Source organism: Gobio gobio (genome assembly GCF_949357685.1).
Source record: "Gobio gobio genome assembly, chromosome: 23".
In the NCBI taxonomy this organism is placed as follows: domain Eukaryota; kingdom Metazoa; phylum Chordata; class Actinopteri; order Cypriniformes; family Gobionidae; genus Gobio; species Gobio gobio.
Window position 1 is genome coordinate 1,223,496 of NC_137119.1, and position 17,767 is coordinate 1,241,262.

The 17,767-nt window shown below is 35.8% G+C and overlaps 1 protein-coding gene across 1 annotated transcript; it reads left to right on the plus strand.

Moving 5' to 3' along the window:
- Window positions 1-2,581: 2,581 nt before the first annotated feature.
- LOC307119440 (uncharacterized protein) lies at window positions 2,582-15,028 on the plus strand. Its single transcript, XM_079805710.1, has 9 exons — window positions 2,582-2,669; window positions 3,651-3,950; window positions 12,222-12,582; window positions 12,656-12,759; window positions 12,858-12,916; window positions 13,021-13,092; window positions 13,177-13,251; window positions 13,337-13,405; window positions 13,533-15,028. The coding sequence occupies exons 1-9, from the start codon at window positions 2,621-2,623 to the stop codon at window positions 13,587-13,589; spliced, it is 1,146 nt and encodes a 381-aa protein (XP_079661836.1). The 5' UTR covers window positions 2,582-2,620; the 3' UTR covers window positions 13,590-15,028.
- Window positions 15,029-17,767: the final 2,739 nt, after the last annotated feature.

The window sequence follows — 17,767 nt, forward strand, 5'->3', positions numbered from 1 at the left end:
TTGAGTCTGCCGCTGGCTCTGATGTCTCTGTGGCGTCTCCAGCTATAATTCGTCTTGTGTTGATCTAACGGCCGATCTTTGCTCTCATGGATCTATAATTTGTTCCCTGGCGAATCGTTTAGGCTGAGGGCAAAGTGAAGTTTCATTTATTTTTATTTTTAGGCTATTTAACTTTACGTTAGCGTTGTAGCAGACTAGCGCTGACTTTGAATGTTTGACTGAATTGTTTGCTTTATTTCATGTGTAGCTTATTATACCTTTTACTTATACTTTTGTATTATTGATCATACATTAACTTGCATTTAACAAAAAGAGACTGGGTTGTGTTTCATGTCATTTAATGTTATCACAGTGATTATCATATTGTCTGAACCGGACATTAATATATAGATTTTCTCTTCATTGTTGACACTACTAGAGCAAGCTCCTGATATCCGCCAAAGTTCAGATTTTTCAACTCGGGTGATTTGCGGCATTCGCGCAAATCACGCGTCAAACGCTCAATTCGCTCCGTGTTATTTGCGCGAATCGCACCACAGAATGTCTATTCGTGTCTTTGCATTGACTCAACATGTAAATCACTCACACGAAACACATTTTCAGTGATTATACTGTTAACAAACATTTAGCTGAATATGTGCTGCACTTTCCTCTCAATAACAGAATTGACAGCAGAAATGAGAAGCAGCCGTTCAGAAAGCATCTGATCGTGATGTGATGTGTTTGAGATTCAGCATCATCGTGATGACAGATGAGGTTATTACTGTTATCATAGTGTGATTATAAAGTATATCCGCCTGGTTCTCCAGCAACCAATGGGTGCTGACCTACTTCCGCTTTCCGGTATTGTGTTTCCTGTTCAGCGGCTAACCTCTACTAGCGTACCATGATATCGACAGAGAAGGCAACATTACATTGATTAGAATAAGTTGTGTTTGTATGTCATTAACATGAGCTCAGGTTCAACTTGTGCCATTGTTGGTTGCCATAATAATTCAGGAAAATGTAAAATTTTCTTGCTTCGAACAAAACTTTGAAGAAATTGTCCGTGTCCATCGCCCTATGCTTTGCAGGAATGAGGAACGCAAAACAGCATGGCTTGCATTTTTGAAACTAAAACACCCTCCAAAGAAAGTGTATGTTTGCTCTTTCCATTTCTTAAAAAAAGCCAACCGAACTGTATCCTGATCCGGAGCTTTATCTGGGCTACGACCGACCTAGCTAGTGTGCACTGCTCTTCTGAGGGAGGATCTTGTGCGAAATTGAAGAGCTAGATTAATTTGCGGAAATAGCAACATTTTTATTGCCTACATTGCTTACAATATCGCTCAAAAACGAAACATATTAAGTGCCATATTACATTGTTTTTAAAGAAAACATTTTCTGAAACGCAATAACCTCAAACTAAGGCATACATTAAACATACATAAACATTACCTTATGTTGTGCAACTTAACTTTCAGAGCAACCTGAGACTGATCTGTATAGGCCTAATGAAGCTTGTGATCCATGTATATACAATATTATACAGTATATAATGAACGGATGAAAATGAAATGATGCCACAATAGCTGAAATACTACAAAACGTGTAGAGTGTATGTGAACATTTGTTGTTGTACAGCATGTGAATATGTATTTTTTCAACTAAACTGGTATTATACTGTATATTAAACTACATTCACGATTGTTAAAACATCCATGGTGTGTATCCACCTCCGTTTGTTGGCCATTTGTGCTTCATCCATGGAGAAACACCGGCTTATACAGCAAACAAGATAGCAAGCAACAAGCTATCAAACGTACACAAGCTTCAAACCCGCTATGAATCATTGGTAAATTCGCTAACCAGGAAAAACGGTGGATAGTTTGAACAAATCTCTTTTCTTTGCATGATTCATTGGCGTTGCAGTACAGAATGGCTCATTATCCCGAACATGCTTTGGATTTTCCCGGTGAAACCGGCCCGAGTCCTTCACATATAATCAGTCGACAGCTTTCATACACAACCTAGGAAGTCGGGGAAGATCTCGTTCTTTACGTTCGTTTCAAACTGTTCACACATGGCAATACAAAAGCAGTGAAAACATGAACATTTGTACATAAAGCCTCTTTAAACAGCGGCTGTAGAGAATGTTCTGGGCCTGCTATTGGACGGAAAGCAGTATGAGAAACTTCTACTGTTCTCATTTATACTGTAAATCACTGGATAGATGAGAAGATGACCCCCCCTAAAGTGTTGAAACCAAGTCTTATCTGCATCAGATCTATCTAATCATAAAGCGAGAATCTTCGATCTGCAGCAGGATGTTCTCTCATGAACTCTAGCAAAGGTTACTGGCATTCAGCAGGAAAGAGCTACAGAAACTCAACAAGTGCTCGTGCAAATCATGTCAAATTTGCATTATATATATATATATATATTCTCTTAGCAATCAGTGTGAAAATATGAACTGTTATTATGTGCATTATGAGGAGAGTGTGTTCAGATGAAGTCAAGAGCATAATGTTTGCAGACGCATTAGCGCTCACAAGCGCTGTGAAGACTCTTTTAGCCTCAGCAGTGTGAAACACACACACACACACACTCCAGCTCAGATCGGCTCAGTCACTCCGTCAGCATGAGGACGGCGACTCTACTGGTCCTGTTCCTCATCACACACTCTTCAGGTACGAACTCCATTATACGACTGGTTTTGTCTCAGGAGAAATGTGTGTGTGTCTGTGTGGAATTTTGGGAAAGTGTGTTGAAGTCTGTGCTGATGTAGTGTGTGTGTGATCACAAGTTATTGAGCACAATTAAATTTAGCTGCATAATTTTTCATATTCATCAACTTGCCGAGAACTTAATGTTAATGTTACCAGGTATATTTTTATCTACTGATTGTGTTTTCAACTGAAAAGGCGCATTTTAAATAAGAAGATCATAAGTTTAACATTTTGTTTATTTCATTGATGGATGATTAATCAGCATATATAACTCCGACAAACATCAGCATTCATTTATTTAGAAACACAGCAGCGATTATGACCTGTGTCACTTTTTGTCTGTTGTTTAAATAACACACAAAACAATAATTAATTCACAAATGATTAATTCTGAGTCTGTTCGGGTTGAGTGATTTGGTCAAATGGGTTCTGAATGACTCAGTTTGATTCGTGAATCATTTGGAAAGCATAAGAACAGTGAGCACACACACACACACAGATGTTTTCCTTCGGTCAGGCGAATGGTCTATAACGCGCTGGCATTTACAACCCGTATTATGAGTAACATTACGTGCTGTGCTACACTCTAAAAAAAAAAAGGTTCTATATGGCACCAAAAATGGTTCTTGGCTTGTAATCATAAGGGAACCTTTTTTAGTGATATATAGCACCAATTTTGGTGCTTCAGAGGTTCTTCACCGGTTCTTTGACTAAGGAGCTATATAGCACCTCTAAAGAACCTCTGAAGAACCACTGAAGCACAAAAATTGGTGCTATATAGCACTAAAAAAGGTTCCCTTATGATTACGAGCCAAAAACCATTTTTGGTGCCATATAGAACCTTTTTTTTTAGAGTGAATGACATGGATGGGATGTGCAAGTATACATCACACTTCAGCTTTACAGAATTATTACTTTTATTATAATTTTTTCTTTCCGCAGGAACTCAAGACATTCTAACAGTCAGTAAAATATCTGTAGAAAAAAATCAAACTATCATAATCCCTTGTTTATATGATCAGAAATATGCCAGTAACCATAAATATGTGAGTTCTGGCAGAGTTCGGCTCTTCGCTGCTACTGTAAAGCACGACAGGATGTGTGTTGAGGATGACCAAACGGAGAAGGTTTTTACGGCAACGCTGAGGAACGCTGAAGTGGGAGACTCTGGCACATACTGGTGTGGCATCAGCACTTCTGGATATGATCATGGTGCAAAACTGTACTTGGAGGTGGTCAAAGGTATCATTTCTTTTATATATCATTCTAAGCTGATCCAGCAGTTTCCTGTAGAAGCTTGTTTACGCCACAGACTAACAAAAGGTCATCGAAACTTTATATCTCTCAATTCTGACTTTATATCTCACAATTCTGACTTTATATCTCACAATTCTGACTTTATATCTCACAATTCTGACTTTATATCTCACAATTCTGACTTTATATCTCGCAATTCTGACTTTATATCTCACAATTCTGACTTTATATCTCGCAATTCTGACTTTATATCTCACAATTCTGACTTTATATCTCACAATTCTGACTTTATATCTCACAATTCTAACTTTATATCTCACAATTCTGACTTTATATCTCTCAATTCTGACTTTATATCTCGCAATTCTGACTTTATATCTCACAATTCTGACTTTATATCTCACAATTCTGACTTTATATCTCACAATTCTAACTTTATATCTCACAATTCTGACTTTATATCTCTCAATTCTGACTTTATATCTCGCAATTCTGACTTTATATCTCACAATTCTGACTTTATATCTCACAATTCTGACTTTATATCTCTCAATTCTGACTTTATATCTCTCAATTCTGACTTTATATCTCTCAATTCTGACTTTATATCTCGCAATTCTGACTTTATATCTCACAATTCTGACTTTATATCTCGCAATTCTGACTTTATATCTCACAATTCTGACTTTATATCTCACAATTCTGACTTTATATCTCACAATTCTAACTTTATATCTCACAATTCTGACTTTATATCTCTCAATTCTGACTTTATATCTCTCAATTCTGACTTTATATCTCACAATTCTGACTTTATATCTCACAATTCTGACTTTATATCTCACAATTCTGACTTTATATCTCACAATTCTGACTTTATATCTCACAATTCTGACTTTATATCTCTCAATTCTGAGTTTATATCTCTCAATTCTGACTTTATATCTCACAATTCTAACTTTATATCTCACAATTCTGACTTTATATCTCTCAATTCTGACTTTATATCTCACAATTCTGACTTTATATCTCTCAATTCTGAGTTTATATCTCTCAATTCTGACTTTATATCTCACAATTCTGACTTTATATCTCACAATTCTGAGTTTATATCTCTCAATTCTGACTTTATATCTCGCAATTCTGACTTTATATCTCACAATTCTGACTTTATATCACACAATTCTGACTTTATATCACACAATTCTGACTTTATATCTCACAATTCTGAGTTTATATCTCTCAATTCTGACTTTATATCTCACAATTCTGACTTTATATCACACAATTCTGACTTTATATCTCACAATTCTGACTTTATATCTCGCAATTCTGACTTTATATCACACAATTCTGACTTTATATCACACAATTCTGACTTTATATCTCACAATTCTGAGTTTATATCTCTCAATTCTGACTTTATATCTCACAATTCTGACTTTATATCTCACAATTCTGACTTTATATCTCGCAATTCTGACTTTATATCTCACAATTCTGACTTTATATCACACAATTCTGACTTTATATCACACAATTCTGAGTTTATATCTCTCAATTCTGACTTTATATCACACAATTCTGACTTTATATCTCTCAATTCTGACTTTATATCTCACAATTCTGACTTTATATCTCTCAATTCTGAGTTTATATCACACAATTCTGACTTTATATCTCTCAATTCTGACTTTATATCTCACAATTCTGACTTTATGGGCCCTATTTTAACGATCTGAAACGCAAGTGTCAAAGCGTGAAGCGCAAGTAACTTTGTGGGCGGGTCTCGGCGCTGTTGCTATTTTCCCGGCGGGATAAATGGCTCTTGCGCCCGGCGCAAATCTAAAATGGGTTGGTCTGAAGTAGCTTCATTATTCATAGGTGTGGTTTGGGCGTAACGTGAATAAACCAATCCGAGCGTCATCCAACATTCCCTGTAAAAGCAGGTGCGCAAGTTCCATTATGGATTGCTATTATTATGGCGTATTTACCAGGCGCACGCCAGGAGCGGTTCACAGCCGAGGAGACTGATGTTCTTGTAAGAGCAGTGAAAGACAGAGAAGTGAAGTTGTAATGTTGTACATTATGGTAAAGGTGATTTCACAGTCTTTTTTTTTTTTTTCAGTCTTTCAGTTTTTTCAGTTTTTCAGTCGATTTTTTTTCCTGGTTCTTGACGGACAAACCAATTTGTCAGATGTCCTTATATACATATATGTCTTGCCACTATTGGGCAAACAGGTCTTATCCTTAATTATTACAATTAGCCTGAATCATTTGTAAGCTAGATTTATGCCTATTTTTTCACATCTTCGTGGCACACCACAATGATTTCCGTCATCTCATGTGTTAATATTTTTTTAGTGTAACAATTTATGATTTGCAAAAATAACTGTTGCATCTGTGTAGATTACATGAGCAAAGTGTATGCGCGTTGTGCACGCTATACATTATGGTCAAGCATGCGCCCTTAAAATAGCATAATGAACAACGCGCAACGCGCCACTGACTTTAGACTAGGTTTTTTCTGGTCAGTGGCGCAATTGTTTAATGGAACAGCAAAATAGCACCAGGGATTGTTTGCGCCGGAACACGCCTCCTTTTTTGCGCTGAACCGCCCAGGGAGCGCAAGTTCATTCACTAGTTTAGCGACGTGCTTCTGTGGAGGGAAAAGCGCGCTTTGCGCGGGTGCAAAATAGGAATGACACATGCGCCGGTGTACAAAGTCAATTGCGCTGGGTGCAAGATAGGGCCCTAAATCTCACAATTCTGACTTTATATCTCACAATTCTGACTTTATATCTCACAATTCTGACTTTATATCTCACAATTCTGACTTTATATCTCACAATTCTGACTTTATATCTCACAATTCTGACTTTATATCTCTCAATTCTGACTTTTTATCTCACAATTCTGACTTTATATCTCTCAATTCTGACTTTATATCTCACAATTCTGACTTTATATCTCACAATTCTGACTTTATATCTCACAATTCTGACTTTATATCTCTCAATTCTAACTTTATATCTCACAATTCTGACTTTATATCTCACAATTCTGACTTTATATCTCACAATTCTGACTTTATATCTCACAATTCTGACTTTATATCACACAATTCTGACTTTATATCTCTCAATTCTGACTTTATATCTCTCAATTCTGACTTTATATCTCGCAATTCTGACTTTATATCTCGTAATTCTGACTTTATACCTCGTAATTCTGACTTTATATCACACAATTCTGACTTTATATCTCTCAATTCTGACTTTATATCTCTCAATTCTGACTTTATATCTCACAATTCTGACTTTATATCTCGCAATTCTGACTTTATACCTCGCAATTCTGACTTTATATCTCACAATTCTGACTTTATATCTCACAATTCTGACTTTATATCTCTCAATTCTGACTTTATACCTCGTAATTCTGACTTTATATCACACAATTCTGACTTTATATCTCTCAATTCTGACTTTATATCTCTCAATTCTGACTTTATATCTCTCAATTCTGACTTTATATCTCACAATTCTGACTTTATATCTCGCAATTCTGACTTTATACCTCGCAATTCTGACTTTATATCTCACAATTCTGACTTTATATCTCTCAATTCTAACTTTATATCTCACAATTCTGACTTTATATCTCACAATTCTGACTTTATATCTCACAATTCTGACTTTATATCTCACAATTCTGACTTTATATCTCACAATTCTGACTTTATATCACACAATTCTGACTTTATATCTCTCAATTCTGACTTTATATCTCTCAATTCTGACTTTATATCTCGCAATTCTGACTTTATATCTCGTAATTCTGACTTTATACCTCGTAATTCTGACTTTATATCACACAATTCTGACTTTATATCTCTCAATTCTGACTTTATATCTCTCAATTCTGACTTTATATCTCACAATTCTGACTTTATATCTCGCAATTCTGACTTTATACCTCGCAATTCTGACTTTATATCTCGCAATTCTGACTTTATATCTCGTAATTCTGACTTTATACCTCGTAATTCTGACTTTATATCTCACAATTCTGACTTTATATCTCGCAATTCTGACTTTATACCTCGCAATTCTGACTTTATATCTCACAATTCTGACTTTATATCTCTCAATTCTGACTTTATATCTCTCAATTCTGACTTTATATATCACAATTCTGACTTTATATCTCGCAATTCTGACTTTATATCACACAATTCTGACTTTATATCTCGCAATTCTGACTTTATATCTCGCAATTCTGACTTTATATCTCGCAATTCTGACTTTATATCTCACAATTCTGACTTTATATCTCGCAATTCTGACTTTATATCTCGCAATTCTGACTTTATATCTCACAATTCTGACTTTATATCTCGCAATTCTGACTTTATATCTCGCAATTCTGACAATTGTGACTACTGCGCCCCCTGGTTGAGGGTAGGTCACAAAGAGGCAGACTCCCGGAAGAAGGAGGAGTTGAAGGAGCTGTCAGCGTCAGTGATGGGTCTCCTCCTCCCTCCTCCTCTTCTTTTGACTAAAACTAGACTAAAATGACGAGACTTTTAGTCGACTAAAACTTGACTAAGATACCTTTAGTTGCCTTTTGACTAAAACTAGACTAAAATGACGAGACTTTTAGTCGACTAAAACTTGTCTAAGATACCTTTAGTTGCCTTTTGACTAAAACTAGACTAAAATGACGAGACTTTTAGTCGACTAAAACTTGACTAAGATACCTTGAGTTGTCTTTTGACTAAAACTAGACTAAAATGATGAGAATTTTAGTGGACTAAAACTTGACTAAGATACCTTGAGTTGTCTTTTGACTAAAACTAGACTAAAATGACGAGACTTTTAGTCGACTAAAACTTGTCTAAGATACCTTTAGTTGCCTTTTGACTAAAACTAGACTAAAATGACGAGACTTTTAGTCGACTAAAACTTGACTAAGATACCTTTAGTTGCCTTTTGACTAAAACTAGACTAAAATGACGAGACTTTTAGTCGACTAAAACTTGACTAAGATACCTTTAGTTGCCTTTTGACTAAAACTAGACTAAAATGACGAGACTTTTAGTCGACTAAAACTTGACTAAGATATCTTGAGTTGTCTTTTGACTAAAACTAGACTAAAATGACGAGACTTTTAGTCGACTAAAACTTGACTGAGATACCTTGAGTTTTCTTTTGACTAAAACTAGACTAAAATGATGAGAATTTTAGTGGACTAAAACTTGACTAAGATACCTTGAGTTGTCTTTTGACTAAAACTAGACTAAAATGACGAGACTTTTAGTCGACTAAAACTTGTCTAAGATACCTTTAGTTGCCTTTTGACTAAAACTAGACTAAAATGACGAGACTTTTAGTCGACTAAAACTTGACTAAGATACCTTTAGTTGCCTTTTGACTAAAACTAGACTAAAATGACGAGACTTTTAGTCGACTAAAACTTGACTAAGATATCTTGAGTTGTCTTTTGACTAAAACTAGACTAAAATGACGAGACTTTTAGTCGACTAAAACTTGACTAAGATACCTTGAGTTTTCTTTTGACTAAAACTAGACTAAAATGACAAGACTTTTAGTCGACTAAAACTTGGCTAAGATACCTTGAGTTGTCTTTTGACTAAAACTAGACTAAAATGATGAGAATTTTAGTGGACTAAAATTTGACTAAGATACCTTGAGTTGCCTTTTGACTAAAACTAGACTAAAATGACGAGACTTTTAGTCGACTAAAACTTGACTAAGATACCTTGAGTTGTCTTTTGACTAAAACTAGACTAAAATGATGAGAATTTTAATCGACTAAAACTTGACTAAGATACCTTGAGTTGTCTTTTGACTAAAACTAGACTAAAATGACGAGACTTTTAGTCGACTAAAACTTGACTAAGATATCTTTAGTTGCCTTTTGACTAAAACTAGACTAAAATGATGAGAATTTTAGTCGATTAAAACTTGACTAAGATACCTTGAGTTTTCTTTTGACTAAAACTAGACTAAAATGACGAGACTTTTAGTCGATTAAAACTTGACTGAGATACCTTGAGTTTTCTTTTGACTAAAACTAGACTGAAATGATGAGAATTTTAGTCGATTAAAACTTGACTGAGATACCTTGAGTTTTCTTTTGACTAAAACTAGACTAAAATGACGAGACTTTTAGTCGACTAAAACTTGACTAAGATACCTTTAGTTGCCTTTTGACTAAAACTAGACTAAAATGATGAGAATTTTAATCGACTAAAACTTGACTAAGATACCTTGAGTTGTCTTTTGACTAAAACTAGACTAAAATGACGAGACTTTTAGTCGACTAAAACTTGACTAAGATATCTTTAGTTGCCTTTTGACTAAAACTAGACTAAAATGATGAGAATTTTAGTCGATTAAAACTTGACTAAGATACCTTGAGTTTTCTTTTGACTAAAACTAGACTAAAATGACGAGACTTTTAGTCGATTAAAACTTGACTGAGATACCTTGAGTTTTCTTTTGACTAAAACTAGACTAAAATGACGAGACTTTTAGTCGACTAAAACTTGACTAAGATACCTTGAGTTGCCTTTTGACTAAAACTAGACTAAAATGATGAGACTTTTAGTCGACTAAAACTTGACTAAGATATCTTTAGTTGCCTTTTGACTAAAACTAGACTAAAATGATGAGAATTTTAGTCGACTAAAACTTGACTAAGATACCTTTAGTTGCCTTTTGACTAAAACTAGACTAAAATGACGAGACTTTTAGTCGACTAAAACTTGGCTCAGATACCTTGAGTTTTCTTTTGACTAAAACTAGACTAAAATGACGAGACTTTTAGTCGACTAAAACTTGACTAAGATACCTTTAGTTGCCTTTTGACTAAAACTAGACTAAAATGACGAGACTTTTAGTCGACTAAAACTTGACTAAGATATCTTTAGTTGCCTTTTGACTAAAACTAGACTAAAATGACGAGACTTTTAGTCGACTAAAACTTGACTAAGATACCTTTAGTTGCCTTTTGACTAAAACTAGACTAAAATGACGAGACTTTTAGTCGACTAAAACTTGACTAAGATACCTTGAGTTGTCTTTTGACTAAAACTAGACTAAAATGACGAGACTTTTAGTCGACTAAAACTTGGCTCAGATACCTTGAGTTGTCTTTTGACTAAAACTAGACTAAAATGATGAGAATTTTAGTGGACTAAAATTTGACTAAGATACCTTGAGTTGCCTTTTGACTAAAACTAGACTAAAATGACGAGACTTTTAGTCGACTAAAACTTGACTAAGATACCTTGAGTTGTCTTTTGACTAAAACTAGACTAAAATGACGAGACTTTTAGTCAACTAAAACTTGACTAAGATACCTTGAGTTGTCTTTTGACTAAAACTAGACTAAAATGACGAGACTTTTAGTCAACTAAAACTTGACTAAGATATCTTTAGTTGCCTTTTGACTAAAACTAGACTAAAATGATGAGAATTTTAGTCGATTAAAACTTGACTAAGATACCTTGAGTTTTCTTTTGACTAAAACTAGACTAAAATGACGAGACTTTTAGTCGATTAAAACTTGACTGAGATACCTTGAGTTTTCCTTTGACTAAAACTAGACTAAAATGACAAGACTTTTAGTCGACTAAGATACCTTGAGTTTTCTTTTGACTAAAGCTTGACTAACAAAAAAAGATATGTGAATGACTAAATATGACTAAAACTAACAAGGACATTTGGCACAAGACTAAGACTAAGACTAAATTAAAAATAGGTGGCAAAATTAACACTACCGAGTGCCTCCTCTGATTTGAGAGTCGTCCGGCTAAGGCCTGTCCCCAAGGCCTGGTGCTGAGGCAGAATTGATAGCGACAGTAGTATTGCCCTGAATGGATAGTAGTTCAGACACCTGTCCCGCTGGAGGCGTTCCCCAAATGTGTTCTAGGACACAGTGCGAGTTCCCTGTTCTCAGGGAGGTTACACACATAACCTGAGACGTTTTCTTCTTTCTTCTCATATTCCAGAATGTACATATTTGGACAATAATTCTGAAGAAAAAGTGCATTTACATTTACATTTATTTACATTTATGCATTTAACAGACGGTTTTATCCAAAGCGACTTACAATTATTATTATTTTTTTTTTAAGAGGTTAAGTGCTCATGGAAGAAATTAGTTTTTAGTTGACTTTTGAATGTTGTCAACGTTTGTCTCTGCCGTTTTGTTTGAAATGTTTAGGTAAAGCCAGGCTCCACGTCTCCAGTCAAAGCGTGTCAGGCTATGAGGATGGGGAAGCGACCGTCGTCTGTCACGGGGCTTCACAGTGGTGTCAGATTAATGGGTCTTGTGTTGGGATAAACGTAGGAACCTCAGATAAAACTGAAGTGCATATCAGTGGTGATGGAGACGCTCTGCATGTGACCTTGAGCAAACTGAAGAGAGAGGACAGTGGATGGTACTACTGCTCTGATGGGGAAGCACAGATGCCGGTTTATATTACTGTGAGCAAGGCCCCATATATAAGACCAGTGACTGTTCAACATACACCAGACCCCACACACCAACATACAAGCCACACCGCGGGATTCACTCAACACACGTAAGATGCACATCTGTTGAATACTCATGAGGCATTAGTTCAAACTCAAACTCCCCGTACCACTTGATTCCAGGTCCATGAGTCTGAAGAGCGTCCTGTGGCTCGTCATCCCTGGAGCGATGCTGGCCGTTATCATCTGCGCAGCTGTGATTCTGATCAGAGTGATCTACAGAAGGAGTAAGTGACTCTGTTATTGACCAGAGAGAGAAGCCATGACCGCTGCATATGTGCATTATTACACGTGTGTGTGTGTGTGTGTGTGTGTGTGTCTGCAGAACACAGAGCTGAAGCTTCACATCCGTCTGAAGGCATGAGCAATCAACAGTTGTGTAAAGTGAGTGATCGTCAACTCTCACATTCACAGACGCATGGCTGTTCGAAAAATCACAGATCAATATTCATCACTATTATTAATAATAACTTATTGATTTTTAACAGGGAAGAGGGGAAAATGATGAGGCTGCATGTGAAAATCTCTATGAAAAGACTGGAATTTCACAAAACATTCAAGTACTTTTGTTATAACATTTGAAGCATTCGTTTACTTGCACTGTGAACTATTGTCAATTTATTTATGCGTTTTATTTTTAATAGGGAAATGAGACAAACGAGGAGGTTACATGTGACAGTCTCTATGAAAGCATGACTGGAATTACACAGAGCTTTCAGGTAATCTTTAGAACATTTGTAGGATTCATCGGCTTGTTGTTATTACTGTATTCATTCATTAATTTAAATACTTTGTTTTAAATAGGGAAACAAGAAAATCGGCGAGGTTGAAAATCTTTATGAAATCATGACTGGAATTAAATCAAACATCCAGGTACTCACATTCAAGTTCCTGATACAGTAATGAAATATCATATATCATATAGTCATATATATCATTCTTTTACAATGTCTTAATATGGTTTCATGTCAACCTAACTCTATTTTTTGTGTTTTTCTAGCCGCCTGCAATGGATAATAAAAACATATATGAATCTATGGTCAGAAAAGTGAAATAGTTACATAAACAGACGGTGTTTTTATAAGTGTTTCGACACTTTGAGGTGTTGTGGAATATGCGTATGAAATTTCTATTATGATTGTGATGTGATTTTATAGATAAAAAAAGAAAGAAAGATGTGTTATGTAAGTTTCTAAACGAACCTTTATTTACTTTTCATTCAGATGTTGTTGTTGAAGCTGTAATTTATCACTGATGTGAATTTAGCCGGGAATCGAACCCGTGATCGAGCGCCTGATCTAATGTCATCTTTTTTCTCAGTGGTACAAGTTGAATTTATCATTAAAATGTCATTAAGTGTTAATACTCTGTCAAATTATTTTATAACAGTGTCATGAATATTTTGCTTGACCTAAACTATAGAGGAAATTAAACCTCAGAATGATAGAGTGACACTGGTCATTATGATGTGTCTTAGCTAGACTTATCCATGATGTAAAAAAGCATTTCAGGAAAATATAAACGTTAATAAATAAAATAAAAATCAAATATTAATGTGTGGATGCTGTAATTAACTTACTGTTTTTGCAGTGATTTGGACCAAACGCTGCGTAGCTTAACCCACCATTGTACTGTTTTCATTTAATTTCTCCAAATGCAATAAAGTATAATTTTATCCATTTGAATTATTATTAATATTGGGTGATTGCTTTTATTTCTTGAACACTTATTCATATTTTTAAGACATTTGAAATGGTCTATTATCTGACCTTCTGCTGGAGCTGGTGGAGGAAACTGTTTTTAAAACATTATAAACTGAACAATATTCATGACGCTGTTATAAAATAACTTGACAGAGTATTAACAGATAAAAATTCATGACTTTATAATGGCCAACATCAAAACCAACCACAGTTTAATGTTAACCCATAAAGCTAAGTCGTTTCTTAAATGTGATAATTAATCTACTATGTCATGTTTATGACAGATTTATGACAGGTTATGATGCATTGGTTTATGTCACGTTGTCATAACTAAGACATCTCAAATAATGTCATCTTTGCATTAAAAATGACAAGTAAATGACAGTTGTCATAAACATGCATAAAAACTCCTTCATATTCATGTCAGTCTTATGCACAGCCCTTCAAGAAAAGTGTTACCAAAAAATGTCTAATTTACTAAATATGTTTTAAAAACCATATGTACTCATATTAACTTTTTTTGTAATGTCGGGAATACTTTGTTTTCTTTTAGAATATATACGTATGAGCTGTTCGTTTTAGTTATTGTCATAAAATGACTGGTTTCTTGATATGTTGTAACTGTAAATTCTTGAGAAATTACTATCATTGTGTAATACATGAGCAAATCTGCAAGAAATGTATCCCGGGTTTATTATTAGTGAATGCCTGTAATGCCATAAAACATGCTGAGAATGTTCATGTAAAGTATGTTGAAGATACTTAAATAAATATTTTCATAAATAGGCCTATTAATATCTGTCCATCATCTCTCCTGTCGTCTGATCTGAGCTTCATTTCCTCAGCGTTTGAGTTTGTGCTTGACCTGGTGATGGCCTGAGAGAGGACTGTGAGTGCAGTCTGACGCTTTATTGTCATGGAATAACTGTGGGTGTGTCAGTGCTTATTTCTTGGTAGTTGTTTGTTTTTTTTGTCTAGAGAAAAGGTCTTTCAACAAGCAGATCCGTTTGATTATTCCTCTGGAGGAAATTCCTCTCACTGTTATAAATAAATAGCTCATTTTGTCACACTGTCTACAAATACTCTTGCAACACAGCGGTGGGGTGTTGCAGAAAAAGAAGAACTAGAGCAGGAAAAGATTTCACATGCATTACTAACACACATCTTCACTGAGACCAATGGACCTGGACTGCCTTCTCTTCATCATCTGCCTCTTCACCAAACTCTCAGGTGAGAGCAATAACACACGGGTCCATATGCGGCATTACACGTTTTTATTGTCCTGTCAAATTAATTCATTTCTTACATTTATATAGCGCTTTACATAAGGGGGGAATCTCCTCATCCACCACCAATGTATCAATATCAAAATATCAATCTTTTTCTTGAATAATCGAAAGATTTGCATATTCACAGTAGGGTCCGAAAGTCTGAGACTATTACAAATCTGGGATTCAAACAATGCTTTAACAGAAAGTTTATGGATTTGAAAAATAAAATAAAAAAACTTTATAAAAAATACAGAATATATAAGAGGTACATTACATTTGGATCAAATGATTTATATATATTCATGTTAATATTAGTTGAAAGAAAATGTGTATTAAGAAAAAATTAAAATGGCATAAAAAGTCAGACTCTAATTCAATATTTTAATATATGATAATAATTATTTTGTCACTATATTGTAAATCTGGGATTCAAAACTTATACTATGTAACCTTTGCCCTTTAGCAGTTAAAAAACAAAACTGCATGCATTTCACGGAAGAACATTGTTTTGTTTGTGCTTCGGCTCTGTGCGGATAAATATAATTCTTTCTCATAACTCAGGGTACGTTTACACGACCGGACCACAAAACCAGTCATAATTTTGTTAGGATAGGACAATATTTGAAAATCCGGGATTCTGAGGGTGTAAAAAACTCTAAATATTGAGAAAATCTCCTTTAAAGTTGTGCAAATGAAGTCCTTAACAATGCATATTACTACTAAAAATACATTTTCGATATGAAAATGTACCAAATATCAATATGGAACATGATCTTAATATCCTAATGATTTTTGGCATAAAAGAAAAGTGTATAATTTGGACCTATAGTTGGCTATTGGCACAGATAAACCTGTGAGATCACGACTGCTGTTGGGCTGCAGGGGCACAGATGCTTAAAATGTACAGGCGACACCATTGTCAAAAGGATCATTCCCATTCACACAGACCCGCCAAAACGACTAAAATCGCTGTATTTAGATGGACATAAAACACTACAGACTGAACATGTAATACGCATGTGCATGACCCATTCACTAATAGACTTAAGAGATATAACCAGTGTAGATGGAGCTGATCTGAAGATGTTACTGTAGCTTTAGCCATTAGACACACTACTTCCTTGATAATAAACTCTTGCACAACAACCATAATGAAATAATGACATGATCTTCACAATAGATAATGCTTTTTATCTGTTCATATGTCACTCTGTTAACTCACCTGTTGAGTAATAATAACTCCATCATCTCTGCATCACTTTTACAACATTTTAAATCCTCTCAGTTCTCTCCGTCTCCTAAAGCCAAGTCGATGTTGATTCTTGTTTGACTACGAGCTCTGTTGTCTCCTCCATTCTCCAGCAGACTCTCCTCTGTTCGGCGTTTGTTTAAAACTAACTAACCTCTGCCACTAACTAACCCCTGCCACTAACTAACCTCTGCCACAAACTAACCCCTGCCACTAACTAACCCCCGCCACTAACTAACCCCCGCCACTAACTAACCCCCGCCACAAACTAACCCCCGCCACTAACTAACACCACTAACTAACCTCTGCCTCTAACTAACCTCTGCCACTAACTAACCTCTGCCACTGACTAACCCCTGCCACTAACTAACCCCTGCCACTGACTAACCCCTGCCACTAACTAACCTCTGCCACTGACTAACCCCTGCCACTGACTAACCCCTGCCACTAACTAACCTCTGCCACTAACTAACCTCTGCCACAAACTAACCCCTGCCACTAACTAACCTCTGCCACTAACTAACCTCCGCCACTAACTAACCTCTGCCACTAACTAACTAACCTCTGCCACTAACTAACCCCTGCCAGTAACTAACCCCTGCCACTAACTAACCTCTGCCACAAACTAACCCCTCCCACTAACTAACCCCTGCCACTAACTAACCCCCGCCACTAACTAACCCCCGCCACTAACTAACCCCACTAACTAACCTCTGCCTCTAACTAACCTCTGCCACTAACTAACCTCTGCCAATGACTAACCCCTGCCACTAACTAACCCCTGCCACTGACTAACCCCTGCCACTAACTAACCTCTGCCACTAACAAACCTCTGCCACAAACTAACCCCTGCCACTAACTAACCTCTGCCACTAACTAACCTCTGCCACTAACTAACCCCTGCCTCTAGCTAACCTCTGCCACTAACTAACCCTTGCCTCTAACTAACCTCTGCCGCTAACTAACCTCTGCCTCTAGCTAACCTCTGCCACTGACTAACCTCTGCCACAAA

Bases quoted from the DNA above. Each gene is read 5' to 3' on its own strand.
- LOC307119440 (XM_079805710.1), top strand. From the start codon at position 2,621: ATGAGGACGGCGACTCTACTGGTCCTGTTCCTCATCACACACTCTTCA. The intron at 12,583-12,655 runs GTAAGATGCACA...ACTTGATTCCAG, and splicing joins GCGGGATTCACTCAACACAC to GTCCATGAGTCTGAAGAGCG. The intron at 13,406-13,532 runs GTACTCACATTC...GTGTTTTTCTAG, and splicing joins GAATTAAATCAAACATCCAG to CCGCCTGCAATGGATAATAA.